The sequence below is a fragment of the Micropterus salmoides genome, unplaced genomic scaffold (genome assembly GCF_014851395.1).
Source record: "Micropterus salmoides isolate LMB-PRFRI ecotype aquatic unplaced genomic scaffold, ASM1485139v1 Ms_hic_scaffold_18, whole genome shotgun sequence".
Lineage (NCBI taxonomy): Eukaryota > Metazoa > Chordata > Actinopteri > Centrarchiformes > Centrarchidae > Micropterus > Micropterus salmoides.
The window spans coordinates 9,199,963-9,226,586 of record NW_024040928.1 but is presented as its reverse complement, the minus strand read 5'-3'; the positions used below and the strand labels follow the sequence as shown (position 1 = coordinate 9,226,586).

At 42.1% G+C, this 26,624-nt stretch overlaps 1 protein-coding gene across 3 annotated transcripts in view; it reads right to left on the bottom strand.

Moving 5' to 3' along the window:
• Positions 1-26,624, bottom strand: part of atad2b (ATPase family AAA domain containing 2B) — a 73,919-nt gene that overhangs the window by 43,305 nt on the left and 3,990 nt on the right. For 2 of the 3 annotated variants that reach the window (XM_038727041.1, XM_038727042.1), the window contains exons 8-24: positions 26,481-26,556; positions 26,215-26,316; positions 25,789-25,900; positions 25,440-25,555; positions 25,009-25,183; positions 24,649-24,737; positions 23,203-23,362; positions 21,830-21,920; positions 21,272-21,583; positions 20,428-20,578; positions 17,880-18,066; positions 17,588-17,773; positions 10,915-11,050; positions 8,113-8,306; positions 7,848-8,007; positions 4,571-4,693; positions 894-1,022 (exon numbers count right to left, since the gene is read on the bottom strand). In XM_038727041.1, coding sequence (XP_038582969.1) covers positions 894-1,022; positions 4,571-4,693; positions 7,848-8,007; positions 8,113-8,306; positions 10,915-11,050; positions 17,588-17,773; positions 17,880-18,066; positions 20,428-20,578; positions 21,272-21,583; positions 21,830-21,920; positions 23,203-23,362; positions 24,649-24,737; positions 25,009-25,183; positions 25,440-25,555; positions 25,789-25,900; positions 26,215-26,316; positions 26,481-26,556 — 2,499 coding nt within the window. The remainder of the gene's footprint in view (positions 1-893; positions 1,023-4,570; positions 4,694-7,847; positions 8,008-8,112; positions 8,307-10,914; positions 11,051-17,587; positions 17,774-17,879; positions 18,067-20,427; positions 20,579-21,271; positions 21,584-21,829; positions 21,921-23,202; positions 23,363-24,648; positions 24,738-25,008; positions 25,184-25,439; positions 25,556-25,788; positions 25,901-26,214; positions 26,317-26,480; positions 26,557-26,624) is intronic. The other variant, XM_038727043.1, reaches the window with a different exon arrangement.

Genomic DNA, 26,624 nt, shown 5'->3' with positions numbered 1-26,624 from the left:
AGATTGTTGAAGGCGCCTCTTTTAGCCCATCTCACCCTCCTTATTTTGTCCAGGTGGAAGCTAAAGGGCATTTTTCAGATTACATGTAAAACCTGCTTACCTCTGATTCATTCAGGTAACAGCCTCATTAGTCTGCCCCCCTGCCCATACCTGGCCCTCCCTTCACCCTTAGGCACCTGCCGTTTGCCACAGGTGGGCATGTAATTGCTCTGTGGCATGGTCATGTTCTGAGTGGTTAGGAGAGAGCAGTCTCGCTAATGAGGCTGCTCAGCGTGTTGCTTCCCCACTGCGGAGAAATGTATGTGTATGCGTGTGTATGCGTGAGCATGCAGGTGTGTGGCACCACATACATCTGGTATAACTGTTGTCATACAACACAGCTGCTTGCTGCTGCGTCAGAGACAGTTAAAAAACAAGATGAGAAACAGAGAATCAAAGTTTGAGCGTGAGTGAGTCAAACAGAAAGGTAAAAGTGCACTTATTTTGATTTATTTCTGCATTTGTTAGAGCTGGGGTGTAACTGCATTTCTTTTTATAAAAATATGCAGGCACAATCAGTATGAGGTCATGTGCAAAAAAGCTATTGCACATGATTTTACAAGTGGTTAGCAAAATTGTAAAATATTATTCAGTGATAGTCATTTTTCGCCATTTCACAAGCAAATTGGTTCAATAAAGTATCTACCAAAACTATTTTTTATCAACATGTGGCATGATGAAGTGTATTTCGTACCGTGGCAGTGGACACACTACCACTCATTTACCTTGTCCTATAAAGGTGTGAAGATACATATGCACGATCACTTTGTCCTTCTTATCAACCACCCTGTTTAAGTTCAGGTTGTGGAGCAATTATGCAAGTGTGTGGTCTGAAAGACGGTCTGAATACTCACTAGTGGTGCACTGTTTGTCAGTGGCCTCGCCCTGAGTGCTGCTCCTGGCCTGCTCCTCTCCCGCAGCATGGTGCTTTCTGGTTGCCACAGCTCCCGGAGCTGGCGTCAGCTGAGCTGGCGTCAGGAGGTCTGCAGTGCCCACGAAGGATCAGTTACCGACAACAGACAACACTCTGTGTGTGCATGTGCAACTGAGTGTGTGTAAGTGGGAAAACACTTCTGAAATATACTGGTGGAAGGAGAGAGAGAGAGTGAGTGTGTGTGTGAGTGTGTGACAGTGTGCGCGAGTGTGAATAATATGGGTGGGGGAAATTGATTCTTAGATGCATGGCGAAGCGGACAATTCTGAATCGATTCACAAATGTCAAAAAATGATTTTCTAAATGTTAATTGATAACGTAATGTTGACAGAACTTAAAAGGAGTAACTTGGAAGTCCGGCCTGGACAGTCTGTGGCGTTCACATAACGCACATAACAGAGACCAGTGCTCTCTTTGTATTCGGCACATCGCCGAATGACCACCGCTAATAAAATTTCACATCATTATTAATATCAATGCGCAGCTAATGATGCTACTGCGATGGACTGGCGACCTGTCCAAGGTGTACCCCGACTTTTGCCCGATGTAAGCAGGGATTGGCTCCAGCCCCCCGCGACCCTGTATGCAGGATAAGCAGTTGACGAAGGATGGATGGATGGAACTAATGACACGAAACACTTGGCTAGCGTCCTCTCCTCGTTCTGAAGCATCGGTCTATCATTTTATTATAGCAGCCTTCTGAATCCTAAACGAATCACGAGGTGCCTAGAGATTCCCACCCCTAGTGTATAAACACCAAAAGGACTATGAAGGGACTTTGACAGACAATAATAAAAATGTCGTATAACAGAAAAAGATGACCAAAGGGTTGTGACACGGTGTGTTAGGTACACACACACGTCAATCAACACAAATCAAATCCAGTATAATTTTTCACTCTGAGAGTTTGAGCGTGACGGGAATTAAAATCAGAAGTGGAGTCTAGCGACACGCAAGACCCTGATAATTAGACATTTCAACTCTGACATCAAGTGATATTTCATTTTTGGGCCAACTTTATCACAGCTCCTTTCATCTTGTCACGGGGGAGAGAATCCCCCCAGATGCACTGTGGGTTTTGAACACTGCTGCAATTGGACATCATGCAGTGCTGGGCTAATTGATAGCTTTACAACGGGACCTTGACTGGAAGATGAAATATTTACACTTCTGTATTCCTCCTCACAGGCAGTTGACTTCTGCTCTTGCAATATTCATTTAGCATCCTGTGCTTTTAGTAGCTAAAAAAGAAAATCAAAAGCAACAGAGTGACTTCTGAAAATTGCTTCCTCTTTGGTAAGTTTCCCACTTGACATGGAAGTCAGGCCACAGTGGCTTAAGTCAGAAGTCAATAGGCCCTTAGGGGGTAGGAGCTGTGCACACTGTAATGTGTTTTAGAAGAAATTGTTGATCTTCTTGTGCAGTTCCCATAATACTTGTTTGAGCTTTAAAATATTTCTAAAAAACAATGTGTGTGATTGGCTCATCTCTGTGAATTGGTGAAGATGAAGGATGTTTAATTGGGAGAGCAGTAGGCACTTAGATGTGTTTGTTATGTAGCAGAATGGTTGTTTTATCATGTATGAAAATACAAAAACCAGGAAGTGCAGGGAGGGACATGTCTTTATCATCAATCAACAAAAGAATCAAAGCAATGTAGTTTTAGTTTTTAGACTTATTTCTGATTCTGTAACCTTGGTTACCAAGTATTGAACATAATGTATATTGTATAATTTACTGTGACTGTAATTCTTTCAATATACTCTGTGCAGGGACCAACAGTGACACTGTCTTTTCTTCCCTTCCCAGATCCAGTTATGAAACTGGGTGTAGAGATGAGACAATTTCCGGTTTAACGATAAACCATGGTAAAATTCCCGACGGTTATTATTGCCGTACACATTTTAATTACCATGATAACCGGGTTTGGTTACTGCGCTATTATAAACTCACGGCAAACACTGTCCAGCATCAACCAAAGTTAGCGACAGTCTCCCAGAAGCAGGCGCGCATTTGCAGTATGCAGCGTGGGTTTTTTTGGGTCAATGACAACACGGCAGAAGACAGCGCTGCATAGATTTTTCAGTCACTCTAAAGTCTGGTCGTATTTTAGTTTTTATGAGAGCGCTGAGGGAAACTTGATTGAAGAAAATAACCTTATAGTGAACGCAGGGTGAGTTAACTTTTAGCTTTGGTTTGTCTGTCTGACTTGCTAACAGCTTGTAAACTGAAGCTCTCAATGTTAGCTGCTCTTGTAAAAATACTACACGCTGTTCTGCGTCAGTCGTTGGGCTCATTGCAGTTACTATCACTGTCTTCTAAAGACTTATTTGGTTTCATGTAATTGTGCATGGAGTTGTTGCACTACCTATTTAATGTAAAATATAAAATCTTGAGAATGCACACTTAGATGGTTTTCCTACAAGGTATTGGCTGTTATTTTATTGTTTGTGCAAACAAAATGGCAATTGTATTTGTAGTTTTCAATATAAAATTTGTTGAAATGGTTTTTGAAATGGAGTGTGTATCAATATATTTTATTATTTACAATAACTCTAGCTGAGGGAGAATAATATTTTGTGCATTACACGTGCAGGTATGCTTGCACATGCACAAAGCCACGTTTTGTCTTGGCAAGTGCACAGATGGCCTAGCTCGGCCATGATAAGATACATAAATTATTGGATATTTTCATTTAGTATATTTAAACACTGTTTTCCACGGGTAAGTGAGAGCACTATTACATGGGCACTTTGTTCAATGTAAGGAAGTGTGTTAATTAGCCTGTTCCCATGTGGGCAAGTATAGCAACAGGAATATTTGCATATGATTATATGCCTTCATGCTCAATATTTGACAACTTGCATAAAAGTCAATACTTAAAAGCTTCAGTGTACCATTTAACTACATCGCATACGTGTTTCTTGTGCATAAACCTCATTTAGATTTTTCCCTTAAATCCACTCATCAACGCTCGGGGCTGTTTGGTGAGTCTACAGATGCAGAGCGCCAGGCAGACAGCTAGCACATAAGGTACTGTCTGGAACACTGGAGCCTCGGGCATTGCTCCTTTCTGCGCCACATACTCTACATTAAAAACTGACTGCTCCATCAAGCACTACTGGGCTAACCTACAGACCCCCACGAAAAACAGGTTTATATTCTCTAAAATAATCTATCAAAGACTTTGTACAAAAAAAAGAGAGGGTGAGAGGGCATGCTGGGAACTACACAGCCAAAATGGGCTGGCTAGGGCTAAATGTTGAAGTTAGTGAGTATTCCTTCCAAAATGTTTATAGATTTAGATAAACAAATTATGCTTTTAAGTTCAGTGTTATTAGTCTGCTATATTAGTCAGATTTATCAATAATATCGTGAAGACAACCATCCCCAAATAAAGAGGGCAGCACAGAACATATGAGTATTTATCAAGTAAATTGAGTTATTAAAGTTTATGATCTTGCAAAACTGTGCTTTTCATAAGAAGCTAAGTGCTAATTAAGGATTCGTTTGTGCATGCAAATTTTTAAAGAGAAATGTTCAAATTTTATTAGCGTCACCCCTTAATTGTAAAACAGTGTAGAGGGATTTTCTCACCCCTCTTCCTTCGCGCCTCCTTGATCTCTTCACACATGCGGTCAAACTCCGGGTCCAGCTCGGCAGCAAATATAGCATGGGCTGTGTCCTTCAAACTGCACGCTCGGTGCCTGATCACCTTGTCTGAGAAAAGAGACAGTGAAACAAAACACCACTGTCACAAGACACAAAACGGTGGTTTTTCTGTGTGGACGCAGGACATCAACTAGTATAATCTGACATCGTCATTATCAAAGTTTTTTATTCAGATATCAGTTAATTTTGATCCTGCCATCAAGGCGTGCGCAGGACTGTAGTTTGATGTTGCATGTTCTCTACACCCTATCATGGATGTAACGCAATGCTGGGTCGAATCGATAGCTGGCCCGCCCCATTGCACTGTATCTGTGAGAAAAGGGATTGTGGCATTTTCTCACAGAACAAAAAGGATAGAGCTGGGCTTCTGGTGAGGAATGTTAGCGGACAGAACTCCAGACATGCATGGGTCTTGATATAAACACTTACACCACCTAAGACAAAGCTGGATGTACACACAGGCGCACATACACACAAGAATGCAATCTGAAATATCTCTTTCTCTCTCTCCTTAGACCTTTATAACTCTAATGCGTCTTTTCCCTTAGATGTACCACAGCATCATTAAACCCTTTCTTTTTCCCTATTCCTGCATCTATCGAGGGAAAATAAAGGCTGAGCTGAAGAGGCAGGCTAAAAGCACAGTCACCATAAACAGGCAGTCCCTCATTACGGCAAGCAGAGGAAGAACAATTCAGGCAGTGAGTGGCAGAGAGGTCACAATCTGCCAGCTTCCTTTGTCTAATTGGAGGATGGCTGCGTAATTGCGATGGAGGCAATTTGTGTGTGTGTGTGTGTGTGTGTGTGTGTGTGTGTGTGTGTGTGTGTGTCTGTCTGTCTGTGTGTGTCTGTGTGTGTCTGTGTGTGTCTGTGTGTGTCTGTGTGTGTCTGTGTGTGTCTGTGTGTGTGTGTGCGCGCACGCTACCTACAAGTGCATTATAAGGGCAAAAATGCCTGTCAGTGGAAGAGGTGTCAAAGGCCAGCTGGGATGCAGAGAGCTCATCAGCACCCTTATGGGCACTGCCTAACCTTTCCCATCCTGAACAGACGAGAATCTGCTGACATACAACGCTGCTGCTCACGGGTTTCTTCAGTCAAAAGGCTGTTATCACTATTTCCTTCAAGCAACAAAGAAGTATTTGTGACAGTCACATTGTGGAGCGCCGAGATATCAGCCTTTTTAACATAAAGTAATTATTTAGCAAGGTGAGGAGGTGAAAGACAAGGAAGCCAGTGCATGGAGGACAATACGATAAAGATAGCGTGAAGGACACGGAGAAACGGACCACTGAGGGATAATGAGGTTTTTTCCCAGCACTTTGTGAGCTGGTGTAGAACTTCCCAAGCAGCATAATTGTGCAGGGTCTGGGCCATATTCCCTGGGCCGAGCACTGGGTGAGCAGGCAAGAGGCTTCGTTAGTCTTCTTTATTAAACTGCCTAATTGCATTTTTCCCCTTTAGTGTATCATTTGTAGACCCTGCATTCCAACAAATGACCCAGGCCCTCGCCTGCAAAGACAGAGATATGATTTATTCATTTGGGCTGGCAGAGAATTGCTTCCCATTAGAATGAGGGAGCTATATCTTTGCGAGGGAAACGGAGCATCTAAACACACAAGGCGAGAATTAAAATGGTCACATGAATTGAATGGCCTACTGTATGCAGCTTTTAATTTACATCATGGTATGGCTGTTGAGAATTTGACTCTGGTAGAAAAGTACCTTTATCTTCTGTGAAACAAGCTCTTTTCAACTTTTCCCATGTAATTTTTTAATGTATGTACACTTCCCAAAAAGTAATAGAAGACTTAATCATCTCTGTATAACATTAAGTCAATTAAACGTGAGGGATATCAATCTGCCAATAGGTAGTCCAGCTCCTCCAGAATGGCACATCCATACGTGCTGTCACAAGGTTTGCTGTGTCTCCCAACAGTCTCAGGATCCTGGATGAGATACCAGGAGATGGGCCGTTTCACAAGGAGAGCTGGACAGGGACATAGAAGGGCATCAGCCAAGAGGCAGGACCAGATCTGCTCCTTTGTGAAAGGGGAACAGGAGGAGTACTGCCAGAGCCCTACAAAATGAGCTCCAGCTGGTTGCTGGTGTGCATGTTTCTGACCAGACTGTCAGAAACAGACTCCATGAAGGTGGCATGAAGGGACAGACATCCTCTAGTGGGATCTGTGCTCACAGCCCAGCACTATGCAGCTTGACTGGCATTCACCAGAGAAAACCAGAATTGGCAGGTCCACCATTGGCGCCCTGTTCTCTTCACAGATGAAAGCCAGTTCACACTGAGCACCTGTGACAGATGTGAAAAGGTCTGGAGACACTATGGTGAACATTTTGCAACCACACTGATGCTGCGTGCAACATCATCCAGCATGACCGGTTTGGCGGTGGGTCAGTGATGCTCTAGGGAGGCATATCCTTGGAGTGTCGCACAGTCCTCCACGTGCTAGCCAATGGTACCCTGACTGCTGGATGAAATCCTCAGAGCCATTGTCAGACCTTTCACTGGTGCAGTGGTCCAAGTTGAAGAAACCCATCTTAACTATAATTTGACTGCCTGGAAGTACGGCTGGGGCAAATCATCAACGTAGTTAACGGTATTGATTTCAAAAAATGTGTTGATTTGCATAACGTGTGTCGGCGCATGACTGCATCCGGTATTAACAGGGATTCCCCTGGAGAACAAGCTGCAGCTACCTCGCCTTCCACCAGCCAAAGTTTGGGAGTATTTTAGACAGAGACCCAACAATGTGGTGCTCTGTGAGCTCTGTGAAATAGCTTCACTGGAGCAAAACTGCTGTGCACGAACACGTAAAGCGAAAGCATCCCAGAGCACTTTGTCAAGATGGCATCAAGTCAACACTGCTGATCCTGTTTACTCTTTGTCTCCACACAAGCATGTATATTAAAATTATCAGCATGAGGAGCGTGTTTCTGTAGTAGTCATTTCAAATTGATTTATGTTTAAAGTAATTTATGCATCACTGCTGTGATAGTAACATAACATTACACCATGTGTCATCTAACGTTTGACTGTTTTATTTAACTGCTATATATATATATATATATATATATATATATATATATATATATATGGGAGAAAACAGCTTAAAATAACACACACACGTTCCCTAAAATGTATGAGCATGTGTGTAATCGTGAGCATGTCTGTAATTTTCCTCCTTACCTCCGGGATCCTTGTCAGGATTATATTCTAAAGCATTAGCGCAGATAAGATCGATGTCCACCAGGAAGTCCTTTACTCTCAGGTACTGGTGGGTGTCAATCTTGGTCATGACAGTGGACAGGTCCATAGGCTGCCGAATAACCTCCAGGTAGTCGGACACCTGACACACAAAGTTAATTTTAATAGAAGGGCTAAAACAGGCTTTGTCAAACAGTGAGTGAGATGCCAGGGTGTGCGTCCCAACATGAGTCCATTCCCTCTTTACCTCCTCGATGTCAACTGGCTTGCTGAAGATGCTAAAACGTTTGTCAGTGGCCAGACGCTTGGTCACATCCCTGAGAAAAAGCCTGAGCTCCCGTAGCGTGTTCTCCTCCTGTTCAGCCAAGCGGCGCTGCTCCTCTGCTGACAGGGCTCTGGGGCCTGGAGCCTCTTCCACCGGCAGTACCTCTTCACACCTCTCTGTTAGGAGAGAAAAAGTTGAAGCATAAACAGAGGAGTATGCTCACAAAATAAAGTTTTCACAGCTTCCATCTATAGACAAGACCTAAAGATCTAACACCAAGAGAGATCCAGAAACAAAATAAAGAATCTGCGTGTTTGCCCATAGGAAAGAAAAACACAAAGGGCTCCGCTAAGGGCAAAATCACTACACCAACTTCGCATATAATATATAAAACACACAACTAGCACGTTGGTTAGAAGTGAAAAACCATCTCATCTCAAACCTGATCCTTGACCATTTCCTCGGAACATCATTGCAGACAGACCAAAAAATACTTAACCCAGGTGAAAAAAAAAAAAAGAAACATGTTTTAAGATTCTTGCAGGTGAAGAAAATAATCTAGCTACACTCCTTCCCAAACACAGGTTTGAAATACACTAAGGAAAAGCCTCTCACCAATGATAGAGTGATAAGGCAAGGGAAGCATATATTCGCCCTCCTCTCCCAATGCACCAGTCCTCGCCTAAGGCATCTGCTGGCATCGTTCGGACTGTTCCACAGTACCTTGGGCCGCTTCAGTCACTAGCAGCCATCTAAACCCTGATTCTAACTGTGGCGAACTGCAGCCGGGCCATCTCATAGCAATTCAACTACCTGCCTTTCGGCAGGCCTATCTGCTGGAAGCCAGACTGCAGACCCCTGAGGAGCACAGGGCAAGTAAAGCGGCTGGACCCCTGCCTTGCATCAATGAGGAAACTGCGGATGAACACTGGGCACCATTTCCATTCGAAAGCCTGGGGCAATGGCAGCTGGAGTGGTGGATGGGGGCGTCACTGGATGTGGATTAAAATTGGCCAACAATTTGATATAGGTGAGGGATATAGAGGTCCAGGAAAAAAAGAGACTTCACACTGGGACAATCTTACATTTGACCCTCAATATCTTACATCTGTACTTTTCTACTACTAAATCAAGTGAAATTAAACCTATTCAGTATATGTCCAACATTAAACTCCACTGTGTGAATGTGATTTAGGCACACGCACACACACACTTATGCCTGTGGGGATTTCTCATTGACATATTGCATTCACTAGCCCCTTACCTTAACCATGTTGTAACCTGAACTAGAGCCCTGCACGGGGCTCAAATCTAGGCCCGAGCCCGGCCCTGGCCCGACCCGCTCAGGCCCTAGCCCGACCCGTGTCCGACAGCTCATCAAAATTATTAGCCCGAGCCTGTTTTTGTTTTTTTGTTTTGTTCATTACATAGCAACAGCCTGCCCTATTTGCAGCCATTAAAATATGTCAGTTTTGTTAGTTATGTTTCTTTTCATTTCTTAATGAAAGACAAATGTTTGGAGCCTTTTTTTCAGCCGAGCCGACAGCGAGTAAAACATGTTTGATCAATTTAGCCTCTCAAATCAACGCTAATACTTTACTTAGCTACAATAAAATCCATAATTATTATTTATTTTTTTATATTATATACACACACACACACACACACACACACACACACACTTCAAGCATATCACACAGACCATTAGTTTAATAAATGTTTATTCATTAAACCACAGTGAGTAAAACAACATTTTTGAAATACTACGGTGAAGCAGGCAGGCTGCTCGAAACAGCGCTCGAAGAACGAAATGAGCAATAGCCTACAATCTAAACAAATTAAATAAAATAAATTAAACTTGCAGGTTCTCTTACCTTATAATGCACCAAAGAACATGGCCATTCTTTTTCCAGTAGTTTCCAACAGTTAAACGGAAATAAAGTCCAATCAAACGAAAAGTTAGAACAGTCAGAGCATCGTGGAGAAAAAGAACAGCATCCACAGTGGAAGGTTTTAACCCCGTCCTCCTCTCTTCTATCACTCTTCCCACTGCGCTGAAGACATGTTCGCTGCTGGCGGGGACACTAAACACAGAGCGAGCCAGTCTTGACAGTTGCGGTAGCAGGGTCTCGTGCTGTTTCCACCAGAGCAGCACATCTCGCCGAGAAACCTTCTGTGTGCGTGTGTGCGACTGTCATGTCAGTCATATATCAGTGTAATTATAAGATTAACAGAAAACAGGTTATGAAATGTCTTTCTATGTTTGTTTTTCTATCGTCGATGTCAACTTCTCCTATTTTCTTTTAATTAATGTCTAAAAATATAAAAAGCATAACCCAAAAAAGGCCAGAGGCCCGGTCCGCATGTGAACTATGACATGAAAATTGGCCCGAAGCCCGGCCCTAAGGGCATAAATAAGTCGGGGCCCGTTGGGTTCGGGCTGAAATGCAGGGCTCTAACCTGAACCCTAAAACCAGTCCAAAAAGCATTCTCTACCCATCATTCACATAATGCACCTTATCATAACCTTTACCGTCACAACTACATGCCTAGCCCTAACCTTATTCCTGAAAAAGCCTTTTAAACTTGTGGGGTCCATTTTGGTCTCCATAAAGCTGTCGGACAAATAACGTCTGCTTCTCTACCTTTTACTGGATCCACAAAGGTTGAGAACGGGGCTAGGAATGAAAGAAGCACAAGCAGACAATGCTGCCCTCTAGACAGCAGAGATGAGTCATGATGTCTCATCATGAATGTGCATGCCTAAATGAATACAATAGGTACCTGTAGTCCTGAGGCGCGGCGGAGCTCTGGCTGCTTGGACCAGCATCAGATCAGAGAAGAAGTTCCTCCTGTCCTCTTCTCCTGGAGGGCACAGGGTCACTACCTCCCCATAGGTTCTCTGGAAAATACTTCTTACCTGTATTAAAATTAATCAAAGGATTGGATAAGTGACCACCACCATTTATTGCTATGCCTTAAGATTTAATTCTTCTTGTCATAAAAACAGACAGGTAAAGCATATAACAGCAAGTACAAAGGTTGTGACAGCTAGCTAGATTTATGCTATCAACTGGAATAGCCGAAAATTCACATACTATGATAACACTATGTTGGCTGTGTGGAAGGTTAATATCTCATGTTCTGTCACAGTAAATCTGCTTCTTTCATTTCTTAATTTTAGTTCCCGTTGTAATTATTGGGCTTTTGAGAATATTACATTTTAATCCAATGTCATTTTATACACCCACTGCACCAAACCGATTCTCTAACAAAATTTGGCCAATCTCCTACTACCTGATTTAACGCCAACTGTCAATTTCATTACATTTGTTTTACGTATCAGTAGTGTTTGTAAAGGGCTGACACATCCTTATATTCTCAATTATAATAAGTGGATAATTGACATTGTGGATTACTAGTTTTGTGAATTTACCATCATGGTCCAAACAATAGCTGGGAGGGATACCATGAGTATTCCAGCCAAATGATCGCAATGGATTATCCTGCAACTATTATATCGCTGGGACTATTTTCACTGACTCTCCAGCCACAAAAAAATATCCTCACTTTAGTCCTAACACCGATAATCCTAGGTGGTATGGTATTTTTAACCAATGTTGGCCAGGCGACATATTATTTTACTTTTTTGGATAAATTATTATATTGTATTTGCAGACAAATATGAGAGCCTTTTCCAGCTACCTTAATATATAGTGTGCATCTATACTGGGGCTACAGGGGTCTTCTAAGATCCCAGTTCACTTCCGTAATGGAGCTCAAGGCTGCTCCCGATGGGAAGCCCTGTTGCTGACTAAGCACCTACTTTCTACTTTATATCTTCCCCCATCTGTCTTTCACATCGATCCTCTCCCTTCCCCATGACTTGTTTGTTCTGTTTCTCTCTGCATTGCCTTCTGTTCCCTTTCTTATCCTGTCTCTCTGGATTTTGCACTCTCTCCCCTCAGAAGAGGGAAAGGAAAGGAGGAACAGAGAAAAAACGAGAGACAGTAGGCGAGCCAGAGACAGCGTATGTGTGTATGTAGCACACAGCAGGTAATGATATTTTTCATCATGATAAAAGCTACAGGGCTGTTGACACAGGGGGGATAGCAGAAATGTGTGGATAGATGAATGGTTGGGGGGAAAAAAAAGGGAGGGCGGATAGAGGAGAGAGATGAATTTACAAAGAAAATTGGGGATGTCTGGCAGGATAGCAACTATAAAACAAAATTGGACACCTGCTCTGCTAGCATGATCAATTCTTAACTGCACAAACTGACTTAAAAGCAAACTAAAACATTCTGTTAGACTGTCATGTTACTAGATCGCCATCTCAATTTTCTGAAGAAAAAAAGTCCTTACTGCAGGTGTAAAATGAGATGGCAGTAAAACACAGCTTGAGTGAATAACTCTTCATGTAATTCACATAAAAACAGCTATAGCTGAGACACCTTCCTGAATCACAGTGGTCCAAAGATGGTGGCTTAATGCTCCAAAACTAGAAAGGGTCACACAAAATAAATGCTGTAAAATGTCCTGCAATAAACAAAGCACAGGAAATGTTGATAATGACATTTGAACAATAATGCACACACTCAAGTCCAGATGGTGAGAAGTAGGTTGAGGGTAAGATGGAGTGTGAGATTGACAGGGGGACTGGTGCAGTGTCAGCAGTAATGCAGAAGTTATACTGGGCCGTTGTGTTAAAAGGGGAGCTGAGCCTGAAGGCCAAGCTTTCGGCTTACAAATCGATCTACAGTCCAGCCCTCAGCTGTGGTCATGAGCTTTAGGTAATGACTGAAATAATGGAGACGGACCAAAGTGACCAAAATGAGCTCAGAGCAGAACCGCTGCTCCCTCGCATTGTAAGGAATCAGATCAGGTTCGGGCATCTGATTTGGATGCCTCCAGGTTGACGGCACGCGGGAGGGATTATGTCCCATCTGGCCTGGGAAAAATAAATAAATAAAAAAAGAGCTGGAGGATGTGGCTAAGGGGGAAGGACGTATGGACTACTTCGCTTAGTCTGCTGCCACTGTGACCTGAACCCGGAAGTGTCAGGATGAATGGACGAATGGACAGTGAAAACGGATTTTTCTGATGATTATTGCTATCACTAACAGCACGTTTTACATCCACTCAAGAAAAATGCCTAGTGATTTTAAAGTGCAATGCTCTAAGACTTGCTTTTGGAGACACACAAAAAAAGCTACTGTGCACTTGGAAGTCATTTAAGGGTTCAGTGTACTCAAACCAAGTGCTTGTCAGATCATCTGTCAAAGCGCATTGGTATATTGCCAATGGAACTCAAGATGACACCATCAACATGGTTCAAATAATTTTCCCAATCATTTATAATTGGAGTCAATACAATTTTACACCATTAATTGAACTAGGTACAAGGGTTGGGCCAATAGACGATGCCGTCATCCATCGGCGATGGTTTAGAGACATCATAATGTGAAGTCGTCGTCATGATTAGCACCAGCAATTGACTGTCTAATATTTGGTAGGTAGAGCGGGGATGAGGGGAGGCTGCAGTAGGACATCTTGTCACCGTGTGTACTGCAGCTCAGTGTGTTTACCCAGCGGCATTTTTGAGGGCCTGCCCGACTAGCTGCTACGCTTATGAGGCGTGTTACAAAGTGACAACTTGTGAACGGAAGTGAAGGCTGGACTACAATCAAGCTGTACAGAGCAGTGTTTTTCTGTGGGAGATGGTAACTCCCTTTGGGGTGGACTTTGGGCTTTTTTACTTTGCAAACCTATTACATGCACAAAAAAAAGATATATTACACAATAAAGGAAAGGGAAAAAGCAAAATATGACCTCTTATATTCACTAATTATATTAACAATGTGGGTGCCTCAGTAGGAGTGCGTTACTTCAACAGCAAACAGATTTTTCCAGCCTGTCAGCTAGTGTTGCACATAGTAACAAAATGTATTATTGTGTGAAATAAATGGTATGTCTTTAAGCTATAGATGTTCTGATATGATATCAGAAACATGTAATCTGCATTGTGCTGCAACACTTCATAGTGCAAGCAAAAGTGTACTGCACTCTCAGTAAAATACAGCTCTAAAAAAAATTGCCTGATTCTTAGAAAAATGTGCTAAATAGTAAAAGATCGCAATAGCAAAAGTAAAAGATCTGGATATTTTTTCTGGAAGACACAGATTTTGTCTGGTACAGTATCTGCTTTATCACAGCATTGAAAACAGATTACGGATTACTTACAATAACCCAGGTCCTTATGGTAAAACTGTCGCAAAGCATTCTTTCAACATGCTGTTAATGCCATTCAAATGCACTTGGAGATGCCTCAAACCACACATAGAAAAAGTGTTACAGCACTGAAGTTCAGACTGATGGGACAATATCTCTCTCTAACTGCAGTTACTTCACCCTACAATAACATGTTCTAGCAATTTCCATTGTCCTTCCACTGAGAAGGAAGTCAATCTAAGCCAAGTGAATGGCTGTTAAGGGAGGGAGGCTATGTAGTTGGACCCAAGCCTGTCATGTCCGTTTTGGCTGGGGAGGGATGCTGCTTCTTCCCTGCTGAGGTTTGTAGCTGAGACGGCAGCTGTCACTGTGTTCTCTGTGCCAGATAGTGAAACAACCCTCTCAGAAATAGCCAAATCACTTAAAGCACCATTAACTGCAGCATATCCATGCATAAACATTTAAAACAATAAACTCCTCAAACCTTGCTGAAACAAGCTACTGGGCCACATTTGAGAAAAGAGATAAGACGTGTAATTTGAAAAAACAATTATAGCAAATATGTCCAATTATTAGACAAGACAGATCTGATTAACATGTAAACAGCCTAAGAAAAGAGCATATTCTTTTTCTGGAAAACCTGGGGCACAGTTTCAATGGGACCAACTACTAGATTTGTTCCCCTTACAGACTTCCACACATGGCAAATCACTAGCAGCAGTTGTTGTGTGTTGCTGTTTTTGTTTTTTTATTTGGTACTGGTTAGGGTCATTCATAATTCAGTATAGTTATGAAAACCAACTAACAATGCTTGTCTGAAGCGTCCAGTGGGTCCTAAACATCGCTACAGGTTTGATACATTCCAAAGTAGTGCTGTCAAAAATATAGATTTTTTTGATACACATCGATTCTGAATATTTCAAACAGTTTAAAGTTCATTTTCACGGTATCGATTCTGAAAATGCACTTCTCTTCTCTCCAACAGCGAGTTGATACACACAGGCTGCAGTGCCCACAAAGGCCCGCCTTCTGTCACTCACAGCGCTTTCTTCTCGTCTCATTTGCGTATTTTTTCCTGCCAGTTTCGACAAGTCCCGCCTTACTGTGCTGTGATTAGCTAGTACTCGTCACTTGTGATTGGATGCTGCCAAAGGATACGAGCAAGCCCATATGAAAGTGACGGTACAGAGAGGTGGTAACAAGCAAAGCACCTGCAGGACCCACACACCGTCCTCTGTAAAAAACCTAGAGGTTGCAGACGTCTTTCAACATCACTAAAGTATTAAACAAGATGTCCCCGTAAACTTTTGTTAATAAGACAGTTGTCCTGTTGTTTAACTAATAGACATGTATAAAGTCTCAAGACTAAGCTAATCCACCTCCGAGCTATCAGACCTGAGGAATCTCAGACAGCAGAGTTTTAATTGATGGGAAAATACTTTGACTAAGGTCAGAAGTAAATTAACTGATACTGTTCTGCTTAGCACACAATACTATTAACTTTAGTTACTAAGATCAGTTAAGAAGATAATTCAGTAATTTAATCAAGGTCAAATTTCCCCCCGTGGTATCAAAAATGGTATCAAATATTGATATTTTTCAAGGTATTGTATCAAACCTAGAAATTCCAGTATCGTGACAACACTATTCCAAAGACATCAAACTTCATTTCATTTACAGAGTAGCCAGTCCACCAAATAGAATCAGGGCTGATTGAATTTCCAGCAGTGAGATTGTCAACAATGAAAGGCATGGCACATATCCTCGAGTCAATAAAGCAGCAACTTGGCAGTAGTCTAGCATAAGAGTTGGGCAATAAAGTTTATCTTTCTGTCAACTATTTATACCAATCATTTATTTTTGCCAGTGTGGGAATAAGACAGACTCCGGCATAATGACTTGCTTTAAAATATAGCTTTAAATGTGAACTAATATGGGGTCTTTCTACAATGTAAAAAATGTTTTTTTGATTAACAAGTGCAATGATGTGAGGCCACTACAAACTAGCAGTGCAAGACACTGAAATGAGGAAGAACACAAAAGAGAAAACCAGCATATACTAAGACACTCCTGATACCCTCATGTTAGCTCCATATTGACTAAAGCACTCCATTTGTCCCAGCACGTGCTTTCCAAATGTCCAGGCTACATGGCTATGAATGACCAAAGAAAAGGTAAAGTGAGGAAAAAAGTAACTGCCAGTCACCTATTACGTAATGAAAAGCAATCAACCAGTTGACTCTGAATGGTCTGCACAGGGGATTAGTTCCCCTTAAACACAGCATGTGAACCAACAAACATGATGAAGGACAGCAAAAATGTAAGAATTGTGGAGAACTATCAATCACACAACATAAAGGAAATAAAGAACGGCGTGAAACAAAAAAAGAATAAAAGTGACCAAATGAGAATAAAAAATTAAACAAAGAAAAAAAGGCTACTAGAACTACAGAGGTTAAATAAGAGCTTGGGCCTCAATGAGTACAACAGCCCAGGTGCCTGAGTCCTAATGAGTCAACAACAGAGAAAGAATCACCTTGGAGCATGGCCAGGGATGAGGTCTTGCCAAAACAGCAGCCACACACATAAACAGAGACAGAAGCAGAAAAAAAACCCTGCACCGTCTGCACAGGCATATTGATATGGTGCGTGTCCTGGGGTGAAGACGTGGGGCTGCCAACCCCCGGACGTAATTAAAGCCCTTCTGTTGCCTGACTAGAAAGGACCCTCCTCTTTATTTGGCCCTTCACCCCCCCCCCATATTTTCTCTATATCCCCTCACACTATTCCAATCCCTCCCTTAGAGCGCCCCCCACAACGGGTGGTCTGACTCTGCTTTGGCTTTCAGAAAGAGAATAATAAATCCAAGTGGAAGGATGAAGGAGCAAGATTGGGGATACCCAGGGAGAAAAGTGGCCAGTGGAATAAATGACAAGAAAAGGGAGATGGAGCCAAAATAGGTAAAAACTTTGTGGGAGCAGATGACCTTGACTGTGACACCCTGTTTGCATCTGCACTAGCGCACCTGAGTATGAGATAAAGAAAGAAACCCTTTCAATTATGCTTTAGCATCAAATATCTTGTAAAAAAACATCAGGTTAACACTCTTCTCTCACATAATGGAAGAAACCGTATCAACAGCAATTTGTTACCACAAAAGACACGGGGCAGGCCTCCAGGTATATCACAAAATGTCAGCTCAGATGTGTGTATACTGTATTCCTACCTCTTCTGACAGCTGTGAGTAGTGAGTCTCAGCAGTGGCAAGGATAAGGACAGGGCTGAAAGAGGGTACATCCTGCAGCAAGGTGAGGAAGGTGCTCTTCACAGTGTCACTCACTGTCTCCCACCACTCTGAGATATGCGGCATGAACACAACACTGGGCAAGCTCCGGCGTGCCTCCCGAAAGACCTACAACCACATAGATCATTCAAACATTGTTGCTTATGGGAAAAAGTTATGGTACAAATCACTAAACCTAAAAGCCTGTGTGTGTGCCTGTGTGCGTGTGTGTTACCTGAGCACAAGACTCCTCTGGCGTCTTAGCGCTGACGGAGTAGAGAGTGGGTAAATCCAGGCGGTGGATTGGCAGCTTTTCCAGGTGGTGCAGCAAGGCAGGGGCCAAGTGGGAGCTCTGTCCTGAGCCAAAGGCCCCAGCCAGCAGAAGACGAGGCCGGTATGCTGTGGGCTGTTGGATGGCAGAGCTAGAGGCAGAAGGGGGTCCATAGTTAGCACAGTAGCTATCACCTTATGATCACTGACATTTAAGACAGACACCCCAATTGTTTTCTGTTCAGTTGTTCATTTGCTTCAGTAAATGAATGTTGATGCACAAGTTACTGTTGACGCTAACTCAACAACCCTGCAGGTGCTTCACTTTACATTTTTTAATGTGAATAGCAGTGTTAGACTTCACTGTAAAACGACCTCAGTAAATGTTGACCAACAAAAATCAAGATATCTTTGTGCACTTTTAAAACATTTCGAGGACAAAACTGAATATATTACCTGTCTGACCAGGCAAGAGAGCAGTCCAACACAATGAAGACTTACTTTGCCTCTTTTCAACATCAATGAACTCTCTTAGCAACTGGAGAAAAGCAACCCTGCACTCAAATGATGTAGTTTGACAGAACAAAAAAAAAGATTGAGCCACACACAAGTGGTTGAAGAACGAGTTGCAGAAGCCTGTTACAGTTCAGGCAAATCACTTACTTCTCCCATATTATGTAGAAGCCTTCCCTTATGTGCATGTCATATGGACAAACCAACGGGAAATATGACTGCAGCATGGGCACTGCTTACAGCAGCAAAAGTGCTGTTTGTAAAGTCTGCATCTGTAAACAATACACATACTTCTCTTCTCAAGCCAGATGTGATGAGTATCTGCCCTCTGCTCTCCTATATGTTATGTGTAACTCGACCTATAGGACATGTTTCAGAACTCCTGGAGATTTCTGTGAGCTTTCATTGTGGCACAGGTGTTTGATAACACATGTGGTTATCAAGCCAGTTAACCCACGGCTTTGACAGCACTCTCATAAAAGGGACAGAGCAGACAGGCATTAAGTGTTGTTTTAATGCAGTTTTACCATCCAGTAGGGATGCACCGAAATGAAAGTTCTTGGCGGAAACTAAATATAATGAAAAAATTTGCAGAATACCAAATAACTACATTAACATTTTTTCCATTTTTCTTTTCCATTGCATAAATTTAACAGTCAAAATGTGCTTTTTACTCAGTGTTTACCACAGGATTTGGAGAGACTATGGTGGGTGGGTCCGAGGCACAAGAGGGCCCGGTAAAGGAAATGAAATTTTTCTATTTACTTTTAATGTACATATGTAATATGTTTTATACTTTCTTTGAATATAATCCAATTAATTCAACTTATTTTGAAAACTAGACGTTGTCACGTGTAACCTTGCGCTAAATTCATTCAAGTCCGACCAAATGTGATAAATAAAGTTGTATGTGGTTCTCGTATCGCGTAACACACAACTCCACAGCCTCTCTTCAGGTAGGACTCTCATACTGCAACACTTGTCTTTGTAAAGAGAGACAATGACAGGATAAAGTCGCAAACCTGTCAGTTTGCACTGGTCCATTTCAGTGGATTTACCATAAAGGCTGGAATACGTGTGAACTCCAAATCTAGGTGCGGCTAGCTTTATCGCCTTCTCAGAAAACGAGTGACAGAAACACTCAAAGCGGTTCAGACCGTTTGTTGCCTTTTCTGAGAAGTCAGCCACAGATGGAGTGGATGTGCTAGGAGACAATTCGGCAGAATAATGTCTGCAAACGGCGATTTTTGCATCTTTCTCTGACACTTTAAAATGCTTCCACACTGCCAACATGTCCACGTAATTTTTCTGAAACATTTATGCGGTCTTTTGACGTATTAGGCCAAACAAACAAATAAAAAAAGTGCTTTTTTCGGCCGATTAAATACAGCTGAACATTGGGTGCATCACTACCATCCAGTAAAGTCTTTTTATATATATATTTAAAACTACATGTTTGCCTTGAGGTTTTTATTTTATATTCTGACACAACTGTAGTATAAAAAGTTTCAGCCTGCCAAGCATATTTTGTAAGACTTGGAAACCAGAAACTTGATAGCTGCTTAATTTGTTCAATAATGGTTCCAGTAAATGAAAAGCATCCAGTCCCTTCACCCTTCTCCATTTTTGAATGGAAGCATCAATAGCAATTCTGGTTTCAATCGTTTTGTTGCCTTTTCATCCTTTCCTCTGATCTAGCCTGTTTGTCTCCACATTCTCTACAAGTGCTGCCTGTGGAGTCTATTTGTTGCTCATTGCTATTAATACAGTTCAACTTTTTGATGACATGTTTGGGGGAAAAAAATGTCTTAAATCTTCAGGCTAGGCAGGACAGAAAACCAAGATGTATTTATTTCCACTCTCAAAAAAGGTATTTTGACATGTTTGTTTTTAGTGGTGTACTAGACACTGGGGTCTACGCACTTTAAATAAATTTACTTTACGTTGCAACTTTATCAACAGCTGCCCATGAAAACTGTCTTTTTACTCTGTGGACTCACAAGGAGAAATGGAGGAAAGGTCTGTGTGTTGCAGAAGAAGAGAGCTGACTCTTTGGGGTTGCAGCAGGCTGGACTTCATAGATGGAAGTAGATCCTTCCTCATTGTCATCGTCGCTGATGAAATCCTCTTCAAGCTGTTGATTGTCACCGCCTAGCACAGAGAGAAACACTGCTCATACAGCCGTGCAGTAGACGTACGTAGCAACTGCAACTCACTTGTCCTCGAGTTATTGAGTACAGAGGTGGCAAATTTACTCCAAAGTTTGCTTCTACAAAGTTTAATCTTCAAAGCAGCCCTATCGCTGACATTAATGCGGTCATTTCACCAAAAATCTGAAAATAAAAAAAGAGAGCAGGTTTATTAGGTGACATGTAATGGGCATTTAAAGAGATCCAGCACCGTGAAAACTCATGTCATTATTGGGTGCAGGAAGTACAACTCCTGTAAGCAATCTCCCACTAGTCAAGTTGTTGCAGTGTGGCTAATCTGCTGTAAACACTCTTTCATTGACTGGAGTGGGGGGTGGGTCATTTAAGTGCAAGCAGGATGACTGGTTATCCAATCTCTGTGCTATCACCTCTGCATTGTCAGGTGAATGTTTCACCACTGACTCTGTATTCAGTGTGTGCAGGCGATACAAAGCACTTTGGTAATAAGGTGGGGAAAGAAAAACAAATAATCAAATTCTACAAAGTGCCAACAGGGAAAGCACACTAATACGTCAGACAGCAGGCAAGGTAGAAGAGAGCAAGCGTCAAGGTGGGAGAAACAGCAACTAGCGGTAGGAAAGTGAAAACAGATGATACAGCTGAAACTATGTGCGCCTGGGTCCCAGATCCCTACCGTGTGTGTTGTCCCTGTCAGTACACTGAGCATGGGGGAAGACTCGGAGCAGAGCTTTCAGCACCAAGTAGAAAGAGCTGGCCAGCAGGGGCCTGAGGGTGGGGGACAGGGCTCGGCCCGGGGGAGCCAGGGCCCTCTGGGAGGCTGGGACGATTGTCCTCATGGCCTTGCTGAAGTCGCCGGGCCCCAGGACGATGGAGGTGACATCCAGCTTCAGTTTGACGCTGCTGCCATAGATCTGGGGGTAGCGGCGGCGCAACGCCACCAAGGCTGCCTCTGTGCAAAGTGCTTTAATGTCTGCACCGCAGTAGCCTGGGAGCAAGCAAGATACACAAAGGTTAGTTGATCATTTGTCTGCCAAAATACAGGCTTTATCAAGGTTTTCAAATGGCACGTAGAACATGAATGTCATTGGGTTAAATCAAGAAGGATGTTTCAAAATGCTTTGTTGATACTGTTTAAAAATTGTGTTTTGCTTTACAGGTCCACACCAATGATAAATTTGACCTGAAACTTTTAAAAGATGGCATAACGTTTTATCCAAGGGGTCACTCTTACCGACACATTTTTCTGCAAGTTCCTCTACAAACGGCTCAGCTAATTTGGGATTCCAGTCCTGTGTGTGAATCTCCAAGATGTGCTTTCTGGCCTGAACAGAAGATTTGAGGTGGACAAAGGGAAAGAGACACAAAGAAAAACATAAATAGCAGTCATTACATGAGGGAGTACAAGCCCTGTGGAGACTAATAGGAACCACGATTCAAAAAACACTGGCAAGGTAACAGGTTAAAGTGCCACAACAAACAAACAAAGTAAAAGAACTTTGATTTAACGTCTCATTTAAACTGTTGCATAAGACGGGATAAAAACAAACAAAGCATCACTACAATACCCGGGAAATTACACCATAAATATCATAATTAAAACCATGTTTTACGCAGCATCAGAAAGATGGAAATAGAATCAACTGTGTCCGTGAGCTCAACTGAAGGGCTCACTAACACTTAAGCACAACACGCCCTTCAATTCACTGCATCGTCTCCATAGGACTCCGCTTTGATAAGCAGCCAGACATCAAGAGCAAAGTGGTCTTTGTCATGAATCGAGGGTAACAGTTTTCATCATCTGTCATCACATCTCTCTTTCTATTCAAAAGACACAACCGAGCCAGATTTCAAACAGGTTTCCAGCATGGGCAATACCAGGAGGGAGTTGAACTTGAATGTGTAGAGAGGGTCGCTATTTGCGCAAGAACAAGGTTTTTAAATCCGTCAGAGCTCACTACTTCTGGTGAGCTTAGCCAGCAATGCCTTGCAGATTAGGCTTTGATTACCAATGATCCTACTGTGCGGACAAACGATGCAAGGCGACCCATTAGAAAGGCTTGATGGTGAGGAGTCACCTACGCAGAACTGTACCGACTCTTGTCACTTTTTACACACACACACACACACACACACACACACCCCTCCCCAAATGCAATTAAAGTAATCAGATCTGCATAACAATACACTGTTCTAAAATTGATTTTTAATTTTCCAGAAACCTAATGAGCATCTGCTTTGCCACTTGGTTGTTGGATCAAAACATCCAACAGTGAGGAAAAAACAGTCGAGCCAGAGGGCTGCATGTACTAATTTCGTCGCAGGACTTTTATGAGTAAAACACTAATTACTTCTGCATTATATCGTGTCTCCAGCTGGGTGTGCATGTGGGTAAGCACTGTTGGCCTGGATGATACAGATTCTATGGTGCAACAACATTGAAGGTAAAACTGCCACGGATCTTTTAGGTAAACAAATGAAAAGCTAAATGCTCTTACAATGAAAAATACATCTACTGAAAATCTACATACAGTGAAAACAAGACTTTGGATATGTCCATGACCATGTGTCCACTGTACACAATATAGATGTTGCACTCCGTCTCACCTTCTTGTCGGGCAGGTTGAACAAAAACTCCCGGTCAAAACGTCCAGGCCTCCTGAGTGCCGGGTCGATAGAGTCAAGTCTGTTTGTAGCACCAATGACCACTATCTCCCCACGACTGTCCAAGCCGTCCATCAAGGCCAGCAGAGTGGACACAATAGAACTGGGCAGAGGGAAGGAGGTGGAGGGACAGAATGTAAGACATGCTATTTAGTATTCAGCTGTATCTAATCTTACACCCAAAGTGACACCAAATACAAAAACTGCCTGACTTAGTACAAACTCTAATTTGTGTGACTGTGTGTACAGTATTGCAAAGACATACTGTATGGCCACACACACACAAAACAGTACTAGTATAGTAGAAGGACTATGTATAAATGCAGACACAGATCACAAATACTGTCTGAGATTGAGACAATATTGACAAGACTCACTAGTCAGGACTGACACAATAAACAAGGCTTTATTTCTGCAAATAGTACACACACCTCTATTAAACACACATTTTTACGAAAACAGTGTGGGTAAAAATATAAACAGTATTTCCGTGTTGATAAGAGCTCCATGCATTATTTACTCAGTATTGCAGAAAGAGGAGGAGAAGAGCATCTGTAAACTCAAGCATGCACACCATTTCATGTTTTGAAAAAACTTTGGTCCAGACCGTTACAAATTTTTTACTTTCTAGATGGAAATCATTTCAACTGCATGCTGTGTTTGCATAATAGCATACTTCCTTACGAACACTTCATACTGAAATGGTCTAAATCACAAAGGAAACTTATGATTTCTGACTTCTGTGACTGGCTGCTCAATGCCAAATAAACTAAGAAATATGGACTTAAGTGTTACTGATGTGAAGCAGCCAAATCCAGATCCAGCCAATTTCGTCCAAAATCAAAGCTGCAGTGCCAGCAGTTTCGAGCCTGCTGTCCCCGAAAACCCACGCCACCTAAAGGCAAGTAAAGTAACAGCAGCAGCAACCTGGACATGCGGATTTGTCAACGCGCAAAAGTAAAAGCAGCCACAGTTTACATGTGGTACAGTTAAGGTGTTATTTTTTATAACCACTAATTGTGTGTGTGTGTGTGTGTGTGTGTGTGTGTGTGTGTGTGTGTGTGTGTGTGTGGTAAAATAAGGAAAATAAAAGCTAAATCCATGGGTTAGAGAATAAGAAATTCTCTAACCCATGTATTTAGCTTTCTCTTTCTTTTCTTATTGAGTTACAGGCCAATTCCATGTGGTGCTCAACAGTTCTGTTATTTCCACTTTGATGATTACGAACACAAAACAACTACTATTGAGGTTGTTCACTGCCAAACTGATCATAAGTGCATACTGACACTGGACTGTGTTGGAGGTATCTGCACGTTTCAAGAACAAACACATATATACAGATTAGTGGTATCTTATTTGATATGAGGGTCACAACCACATTAGCCTTACCTGTGTATCTGGTCCTGCCTGCTGGAGCGAACAGGAGCCAAACCATCAATCTCATCAAAGAAAATAATGGATGGCCTCATCAGGTATGCCTGATCAAAAGCATACACAAGGTTAGATTAAGTTTACTTAAATACAAGAATTACACTTTCTCAAAAAAGTGAAAAGCTATTTGACACTATTGAGTTACTAAAGCTAGCACACAGGAAATACTGGAACTGAAAATATTCTACCAGTATCAAATGACCATTTTTCTATTTACATTGTGAAGTCAGTTCAGGTCAAGTGACTGAACCTTTGGTTACAAGGATATCATCCAAAAATGACCATCGACCTCAACAGCGTGCTGCCTACATGTCTCACCTGATCAAAGAGCAGGCGTAGCTGGCGTTCCGATTCACCGACCCATTTGCTGAGGCAGTCAGCTCCTTTCCTCATGAAGAAGGAAACCTTCTTATCTCCATGGCTACACTCATTGGCAAGCGCCCGTGCTACCAGGGTCTTTCCTGTCCCTGGAGGGCCATAGAACAAACACCCTCTAAAAAGGAAGTGAGAGGAAATGGAGACAGTGTTTATTTGATAATGGCAACGCTTTACATATACATATCTCCATTATCTTGTATCTATGTACCAAAACAAACAAAAAGACGTCACTGAAGTAGACAGCATATCTGTGATTGGATATGAATGAAGTTTGTTTTTCCATCAAACTTGCAGAGTCAGAAAAATCCATCAGAATTCCAAAACAAAAGTGACCCTCTTGATATAAGTTGTTACATGTTAGTTCTTCTCACCTGGGAGGCTGAATCTTAAACCTCTCAAAGATCTCAGGGTAAAGCAGTGGGAATACTACCATCTCCTTTAGTGACTGAATGTGATTACTGAGGCCACCCACACTGTCAAAAGTCACCTGGGGAGAAAACACACATTTTTAACATTCACCTATGAAAACCTAAGATGTTTGAAAGATTTTAAGCAGGAAGCATTTCAGTATGTCTAAAAACAAAATTGTTGTGTATAATTAAAGATCAAAATTCAATTACTTTAATTGCGTTTTAGCTGCAGCTCATAAAAACTTGAACACTTCTGAGTTTTAAGACTAAAACAGTCAGCTGTTTGGTAATTATTAGCATTTCCACTCACTGAGCTATCAAGGTTCATAGGATCCACATCAGCCAAGCTGGCACCCACTTTCACCCTATCACGCAGCACCCCACTCGCCAAGTCTTCTGCGGTCAAGTTCATGGGCAGACATCTGTGAAAAAAAAAAAAAATAGGATTACAAACACATTCACACACACACACACACACACACACACACACACACACACACACACACACACACACACACACACACACACACACACACACACACACACACACACACACACACACACACACGGCCATTGCTGTAGTCCTTGTGCTAATGTTAAGAGTTCTAGATTTCAATAATTTTATAGTTCTTTTAAAAAAATGTCACTGAAAGGTGCTTGGATCAAAGAAAAAAGTAAAACAGAGATAGACTAGAGGAAGATAAAAAGATAGAAGAATGAAGGCAGCAGCCGTCACCTGTTCCTGGCCCGGGTCATGCTCTTGCTTTTTCTACGCTCAAACCGCTCTTCATCAGAAGACGAGGTGGTGTCACTGCTGTGAATGGCATGTTTTTTCACTCTGGAGAAGTGTGATAATCGAGTGTGAGTATTAAACAGTCACATTTCCTTTATCAGCAGAGATCGATGGAAGAAACTTTTTTATAGCCACAGCTCGGAGTTAATCATGGTAGTGAAAAAGCTGCTTGAGTTACACATTGGGATTTTTCACATATTGCTACCAACCTTATATGGCTTCGTCTTGCTGGGGATCTGTGGGTGTCAAAAAGTGAGGGGTTGCTCTGCTTTCTGTTCACAGGCTCTGAGAAAAGCAAACACAAAGCAACTGGTTGTCAGGAACCAAGCCTCTTAAAGTAGTTTCAAACATAA